We start from the raw sequence: 7,674 nt of genomic DNA, 5'->3' as shown, positions 1-7,674 counted from the left end.
CGATGAGGTGCTTGCCGCCGCCGGCCTTGAGGTCATTGACGAACCGAGCGTCGGTGGCGGCGGTTCCCAGGAGGAGCGGCTCCTCCAGAGCATGAGCGCCAACTTCCACAAGCTTTAGGCGCTTCACCGTGCCCTCCTGGACAAGGCCAAGTCCAGGATGGCAGCGGTGGACAAGGCGGAGGTGGACCTCCAAGGTCGCGGCGCCGAGACGGAGGCTTGGTTCTGCCAGGCCAGTGAGGAGCTGAAGAGCGCCCAGGATCAGCTGGCCGAGTGCAAGCTGGAGCTTACCATGAAGCAGGCTGATGTCGAGAAGGCCCGGGAGGCGGCAAGTCAACAGGCCGCCAAGGAGGAGGACGCTAGGCGTCAGCACCAGGCCGAGCTGAACTCTCGGGAGGAGGACCTTGCCGCTCGCGAGGAGAAACTCACCGCGACACTCCACGGCAAGGACGAGGAGGTCCAGGAGCTTGTTGTGCAGCGGACCCAGGAGCTGGAGCGGAGGCACGAGGAGGCCCTCAATGCTCAGGCCCAGGTCCACGCCGGCAAGGTGAACAAGCTGGAGGTGGAGCGGGACGGGCTGACGAAGCAGATCCAGGAGCTGACGGGGAGAGGGACGCGGCCATGGGCGCCTTGGCTGATGCGCAGGTCGCAGTCCTCGACAAGGTCGAGCTTCTCTCCACGGCCAACGAGTCCATCAAGGACCTGAAGCTGAAGATGGAGGGTCTTGAGGGGGCGCTCTCCGAGGTCAGGGCCCGGGAGGAGACCTCGACCAAGAATCTGGAGAACGAGAGGTAGCTGTGGAAGAACAGTGCCGCCAGCCATGCGGAATTTGTGGCGGGCGAGAAGCTCTGGGTCAGCCGCCTCGCCGACGTCGCCGACAGGATCACCACGCAGCTGGCTACCATGGGGATGTCTAACGTGAGGTACGTCCTAGAGCCAAACGTGAGTCCTAATGCCAGGCTGACCCTATTCTTCGAGGGTGTTCTCGGGGCCCTGGAGCGGCTCCACTCCAACAGGGCGGCCTCTCTGGCCGAAGAGGCCCGGAGGCTTTGCCGGGGTGCCATGACCAAGGTCCTCACCAAGATGGCGTACTGAAACCCTGACCTTGACTTTGAAGCTTTGCTGGATAGCTTGCCGGACGACATGGACCCCGCGCCTCTCGAGGAGCGCATCGAGCCCGTCATCAGCCGCATCGATGGAGTTCGGAGGGTACAAGGCCAGCGTCGGGACTAGGCACCCCGTTTATTATCGCCGCTACAGGTTCATGACCAAGAAAATTTTTATCTTTAGTTAGAACCGCAGCAACAAATGATGTAATATAACCCTGTAGTACTTTTGAAACGATGCATGTTATTTTCCCGTTTGATCTCCCTTTGTATGTCGACCCTACGTTAATCGGGTAGGTTTGCCGGTGCAGAAACCTAGGCGGCGCCTTGAGGACGGATCCGCAATTGCCTGCCGGGTATGCTTGCTGCCCGGCAAACCACCTCACTGCTCTTGACGCGGCCGCTCGAGCCGTCGAGCGGACTCGAGACAGAGCGAGAGCGTTGCCAATCGCAGAAGGTCACCCTGCCGTTCTCGACGCAGCCGCTCGAACTGTTGAACGGACTCAAAACAGAACGAGGGTGTTGCCAATAGTGGTAGGGCCCCATTGTGTGCAGGTTTTCCATACACAGGGCAAGATCGTCGAGGACGATAACCTTATATATAAAAAGGAATTACTCAAAGTTTTGCATGACTTAGCTTTTCTGCCGCTGCGTGAGCGTTCGTCGCGTCCACCGAGGACGCCATTTGTTCGGTCGTCTTCTTGCTTGAAGTGACGACCACGATGAAGCCGTTGCTTCAACCAGACCGGATTTTCACAACTGCACACCCCCTACCTGGCGCGCCAGAGATGTCGATGGGAAACGACACCTATGGGGTCACTAGGATCCCTTCTATGGTTGGCGGGTGCGGGGTTGTGCAAAGAGCGGGTCTAGCGGTCAGCACACAAATCGTTTACCCAGGTTCAGGCCACGGAGACGCGTAAAAGCCTAGTCCTGCTTTGATGTATATTTGGGTGTTCTTGTGTTCTTGAACTAGCTGAGGTGGCTCCCTAGTCCAAAAGATCCGAATCCCCCTCCAGTACGCCTCGGGCCTCCTTTTATAGACAAAAAGGGATCGCCACAATGGCACACAGGAGGTGGAAAGTTGTACAGGGGCTGAGTCTATCTCTTGGCATCATCAGAAAAATGCATTTAATGCGCTACCGACGTGCCCCTCTTACTTTATTGGGGATGGCAAAGAAGCTCGTCCCAGCTGTCGTCGCCTCGCCTGGCTCTGACGCGCGTCCAAGCTGACGAGGCATTGTAGCGCCACGTTGGCTGGCTGCTGGGCTAGCGTGGTGGTGGAGCCTTCACGAAGATCTGCATGCCACCACGCAGGTGCTTGCTGAGTTGGTGTAGAGGCCGCGCGCTGCCACGCAGATGCCTGCCCAGCTGGTCGAGCTGGCAGCTGTATGGGAGCGGCGGTGGAGTCTTGGCAGACGCGGGCCTGGCTGCGGCCCCACAGGCGTCCTCGACAAGGGTCTTGCCGAGGGCCCGGCAAGGGTCTCGCTGCGGCACCACGGTCGTCCCCGGCAAGGATCTTGCCGGGGGTCTCGTGGATTTCCCTGGCAAGGATCTTGCCAAGGATCGTCGTCTTCTGATTCTCATCTGATCTTGTGTATCTATGATCTCTACAAAGATCTGCATGCCACCACGGAGGTGCCTCCCGAGCCTTGGTTCCAATATGGTTGATGGTGTTGGAATCCCTTGGGCTCAAGGGTGGAGCGCTCTGCTGGCTTCAGGCAAGTTGCCCCGGCAAGGATCTTGCCGAGGCTGTGGAAGCCACCCCGGCAAGGGTCCTGCCGGGGGAGTCCACCTCGCCGTCTTGCTCTCCTTGCGCCTCTGGTCTTGGCGTTGCTTTGGTCGTCTTGTGCTCCGGCTTCCCTCCTCTGCCCTGCTTAGTGTGGCCGTGGGCGCGGCTCTGACTGCCCGTGCACAAGTAAAGGGGTGCAAAAGGAGAGCCCCTACTTTTGTACACCGACAATACGAGAAGAGAAAGACAACACCACGCGCGCCTGCTCGCCCTGCCTCGCCTGACCTGGCAGGACTCGGGCCTATTTGTGCCGCCATCGTAGTCTACTCCATCCTGAACGATGGTGCGCACCGACGAGTGGGGGAGCAGGTCTCCGGAACCTCTTGCTCTTATAATCCCGCATCGGGAGAGGGCATATTAGGTTTTTAGGAAGGGTTCTGTGCGACTGGTCACATTGTTCATAACAGGTCGTCTACCTCCAAAGTTAGGCGCTGCTGCACGTCGTCGTCACCAATGTCTACTTCGACCGGTCTTCGCCAACGTCGTCCTCGATAACACCGCCTCTGCAACAGCCTGTGCTACTTCATCTACAATCAACCAGTACGTGTGTTGTGATCTTAATATTTTTTATTATGGCTACTTGTTGCATGTGCAATGCTCCTATTTATGATGTTTTGTTCATCTTATATGCTACGGCTACATCCTAATAATTATTTCAATCATGATTTATATTCTCCAAAAAATTGAAGGGTATTTATATTCTCAAATTATTCATGGAATTTCATAATTGTCCAACACAGCCTTCTGGGTGGACGCATGGAACCTGGCGGGCCGCTCGTGATGAGCTGACCCTCTCTGAAAACGGAGCCCCCCCCCCCTCTTTGTAGCTCAGTTTCATTTATGAAATAATGGTGTCCTGAATAGTGCTTCCTCAGTTTCTTTTTAGTCTGCGTATAATGACCCGGCCCTCTCTAGAACTGGAGGGCCCCCCCCCTCCCCCCCCTCTCTGTAGCTCAGCTTCATTTAGAAATAATGGTGTCCTGAATAGTTCTCCCTCGCGTTTCTTTTTAGCCTGCGTATAATGACCTGCCCCTCTCTGGAAATGGAGACCCCCCCCCCCCTCCCTCTTTGTAGCTTGGTTTCATTTCTGAAATAATGGTGTCCTGAATAGTACCTTCGTTCGCTTCTTAAGCGTGGAAGTGCATTCTTTGAGTAAATTGCAAAAAAAACATGATAATTGCGTCGAAGTTATCAGTGCTTCAGGAAAAAGACCACCAGAAAACATGCATTTTGGTGGACGTTTGTTGACTTTTGCATAATTTGGTTGTTTTTTGCAATTTACTCTCTTTTTTGAATGCCATTGGTTGTCGAGTACTGAAAACTCTGAAGAAAATATTTGAACAAGCATCTCGGCACCGAGGTAACATAGAGGATTCAGTCTCGTGTCCTAGCTTTTTCTGCATCTTGAACTTGCGTGTTTATGTTGCAAGTGTTTGACCTTCTGCTTATCTGGGTTAGTGTTCAGGCCACTCGGAAGTGGAATATAACATGTATTCACCGTCTTTTGAAAACAAGGCTTGCTTTGCCTGAGAAGTCCCAATGACAAACCACATCAGATTACATTACATTTCAGAAACAAGAGCACTGACCAGCATTCACAGGGCATGCGGTCTTGTCCACAGGCCAAGCACAAGGAGATGAAATACCGACGTCACCAAAGAATAGTACTACTAGTACATGAGTTTTTAGCTAGAGCAGCAGTACATATTTCCAAGAAATCATAACAATTATAACCTTCATTTCAGCTATATATATATAGTAGTAGTAGCAGCAGCAGTAGTATTGAGGAGGCCTTTGTTGTTCCTCAGTGTGGAAGGCCGGCAGCTCTGCCGCAGAGTATGGCGTTGGTGGGGATGCTGTACTCGTTGGAGAAGCTCTGCTCCGCCGTCCAGACCCTCAGGTACAGCTGCTGGCCGAGGTACTGCCGGTCCCAGTTGGCCGACCTCAGGTTCCACATCCCTTGGTTGTCCAGCGACACCAAGATCGCCGACCATCCGTTCGGATACACCTGATGGATGAAGCAAATTGCAAATGTTCAGAGTTCTTCTTGAATAGCCAAGAATTTCATGGAATCGATTATGCCTGCTGGAATTGGAATATATCATACCTGAACAGTATGCCTCGCTTGCGCGTCGACCAGGTTGTAGTTCAGCCGCTCATTCTCCGTCCACTGCCCATTATCGCCGTACCTGAATCAAGTGAGAAGATCAGAAATGAGTTGATGTGCATAATGTAATCTGAATTGGTTCAAGTTTCAGATGGTATTTAAGCCGCTGTAGCTTACCCGACGACCCAGAAATCATATCCGTCAAGATGCCAGGACTGCATCTCGTTCTCGGTGTTCTGGAACACCACCTCCACGAACTCGTGCAGGTTGAGCCTCACCACCGGCGTCCCGGGCCGTGGTGCCCCGCCGTCGGGCCGCTCCGGGACACTGTCCCATTCGATCACGTTTGCGATGTTGTAGTTGTCCAGGAGCTTCAGAGGCGTGTCCGGGACGACGAACGAGACGCCGTTCACGGCGTACCGTCTCTGCCCAGCGACGACGGCAGCTGAGCTGGCCAAGACCAGCGTCCTCGACGTCTGGATGGTGCCGTAGTGGAACGACCCCTGCGGGTTGGGCCGCGCGGCGCTGGCCGTCAGGTTCCACCGGAACGACCTTGCCTGGTTCATCGACCACTCGCTCTCCTGCTCCGGCGGCCCTGCCGGGAGCGGGTCAGGCGCCATGGAGGTGGCGCTGCTGTAATGCAGCGTCCCGACCGCCGTCAGCGGGCTGATGTCGGCCGGGTTGAACCGCGTCGACGCCACCATGGCGTAGTCCATGGGCGGCTGGTCGAGGGTGACAAGGAACGCCACGGACTGGCCGACGTGCACGTCCAGGGAGTCGTAGACGTTCTGCACCGGGTGCGTGCCTTCCACCTCCGCCAGCTTCAGAGAATGGCCCTGGACCCGGAAGTTGATGGACGTCTTCATCCCGACATTGGACACTCTCAACAGATAGGTCCTCCCTGAACAACAAAACCAAGACTGTTACAAAAGAATTTTCATTTTCATTACCGGCCGGTTTCAGAAGAGAGATTATGAGAATGCTGCCTACCTTGGTCGCCCACCAAGGTGGCTGAGGGCATGCCGTTGATGAGCAGCGCGTCCGGGAACGGGAGCGGCGCGCCGGAGTCGAGTGTCTGGCGGAGCTGGTCGTGTCCGGCGAGGTACCAGTCACCGACGAGGAGTGTGAAGTCACCGGCGGGGGGCGGGTAGGGGACGGGGATAGCGGGCCGCTGGTAGACGTTGAGGGCGCCGAACCCTCCGGCGGCGCGGTGCAGCGCGACGGAGGGGAAGTAGGTGAAGGTGCCGATCTGGTCCTTGGCCTGGAACTTGTAGGTGTAGTTGGCGCCGGGCGGGATGGGGCAGTTGGTGCCCGCCACGCCGTCCTGCCATGAGTTCTTCCGCTGCTTGATCCCGTTCCTGCATTTTGCATTCGCGTTTGCAAGTAGAGACTAGAGAGTGAGCAAGAGAGAGAGAGAGGAGGAAGAAGAGGGTGGCTGCGGCAGCGAGTAATTGAATATACGGACGGACCATGTGATGAGGAACGGCTCGTCGAGGTTGTTGACGACGTTGACGATGAGGTTGTCGTTGGTGACGCAGTCGATGCGAGGGCCCGGGAACTGCCCGTTGATGAGGATGCCCTTGAACAACGATTACTGGTCAGTCAGTCAGTCAGTCCAAAATTTGTTTTCCTCACCGATATCAGTATGGACTATTTATAACAGGAAATTTTACTGTATCAGTAGTAGTAAATTGCAAGTAAAAAAAGTGAAGAAATTTGGGTCGAAACTGGCATGAACCAACATTTTGGCGAATTTGGGCATGAAAAATTCGGGAAGCACCCAGAAACGGCAGAGTGAGGAATTCGGGTACCCCCAGCCCCAATCTATGTAGCAAAATGCAGGGAGGTGACCACCCACATTGGTAGTAGCGAGCGTACCTGCTGGATGGCGCCGAGCGGGTTGATGGGGCCATACGTCACAATCCAGGTGAAGTAGCGGTAAGGGTCATCAGCGCCGGCGAGCCTCGCCGCCATCGCCGCCAGGAGCACCCACCTCGCCAATGCCAGAGAAGCCATCCTTGGCATGGACGGCGGCCCGGGAAGAACCTCTAGATCTGGAACGAGTGAGTGGAGTCGCAGAAAGGGAAAGAGAAAGAGATGGCTCTTGTAGCTGGAGCTGCTAGCTTTCGCCGTTCGCAGCAGTGCTCGTGCTTTGCATTAAGAAAACGGAATTGGAATAGAAGGGAAAGTGAAAGGAGCTAGCAGGTATACGCGCATATGGGATGGGATGCAAGTTGCCGGGGAAAGGAAGGGGTATAAATGGAGGAGGACGGCGGGAGTAAAGCGAGCTGGGAATGCGGGATCGCCGCGTTGAGCTGCGGCGGCAGGCAGGCAGGCGAGGAAGAAGACAGCTTGGCCCGAGCTGTCCCCCTCCTCTGCTCTTTTCAGTCCACGGTACGCTCTCGGCTGCTCACTCACTCCGGTCCGGTGTGAACGCAGCTGTGCTGTCCTGGCTCGCCCGTCTGCTAATTTCCTACCTTAATCGTGGATGTGCGGTAGTATATATATACCGTGTACTCGCTGCTGCTGATATAACTGCCGGTAAATGCCGAATTCGAGTGCAAACCTTTCATTTTTCTTTCCTTTCTGTGGGGTGGGTGGAGTGGTCGGTCCTAGCCCTAGGAACATGCACTGCATGCATGCTACGGCTAATTCCGGCTTTATAGACACTT

The 7,674-nt window shown here is 55.4% G+C and overlaps 1 protein-coding gene across 1 annotated transcript; it reads right to left on the bottom strand.

Moving 5' to 3' along the window:
• Nucleotides 1-4,435: 4,435 nt before the first annotated feature.
• LOC125537482 (L-ascorbate oxidase homolog) lies at nucleotides 4,436-7,423 on the bottom strand. Its single transcript, XM_048700798.1, has 6 exons — nucleotides 6,881-7,423; nucleotides 6,472-6,581; nucleotides 5,993-6,360; nucleotides 5,180-5,903; nucleotides 5,003-5,084; nucleotides 4,436-4,903 (listed from the first exon to the last, which is right to left on the bottom strand). The coding sequence occupies exons 1-6, from the start codon at nucleotides 7,025-7,027 to the stop codon at nucleotides 4,700-4,702; spliced, it is 1,635 nt and encodes a 544-aa protein (XP_048556755.1). The 5' UTR covers nucleotides 7,028-7,423; the 3' UTR covers nucleotides 4,436-4,699.
• Between the last annotated feature and the right edge of the window lie 251 nt (nucleotides 7,424-7,674).

This window comes from Triticum urartu, chromosome 2, assembly GCF_003073215.2.
Source record: "Triticum urartu cultivar G1812 chromosome 2, Tu2.1, whole genome shotgun sequence".
NCBI lineage: Eukaryota > Viridiplantae > Streptophyta > Magnoliopsida > Poales > Poaceae > Triticum > Triticum urartu.
The sequence above is the reverse complement of the archived record's forward strand: the minus strand, read 5'-3'. Positions and strand labels throughout refer to the sequence as shown.

Excerpts from the sequence above, each read along its gene's own strand:
- LOC125537482 (XM_048700798.1), bottom strand. The coding sequence starts at position 7,027 with ATGCCAAGGATGGCTTCTCTGGCATTGGCGAGGTGGGTGCTCCTGGCG. Across the intron at positions 6,582-6,880 it reads CGCTCGGCGCCATCCAGCAG|GGCATCCTCATCAACGGGCA; the intron begins GTACGCTCGCTA and ends TCGTTGTTCAAG. Across the intron at positions 4,904-5,002 it reads AAGCGAGGCATACTGTTCAG|GTGTATCCGAACGGATGGTC; the intron begins GTATGATATATT and ends TTCATCCATCAG.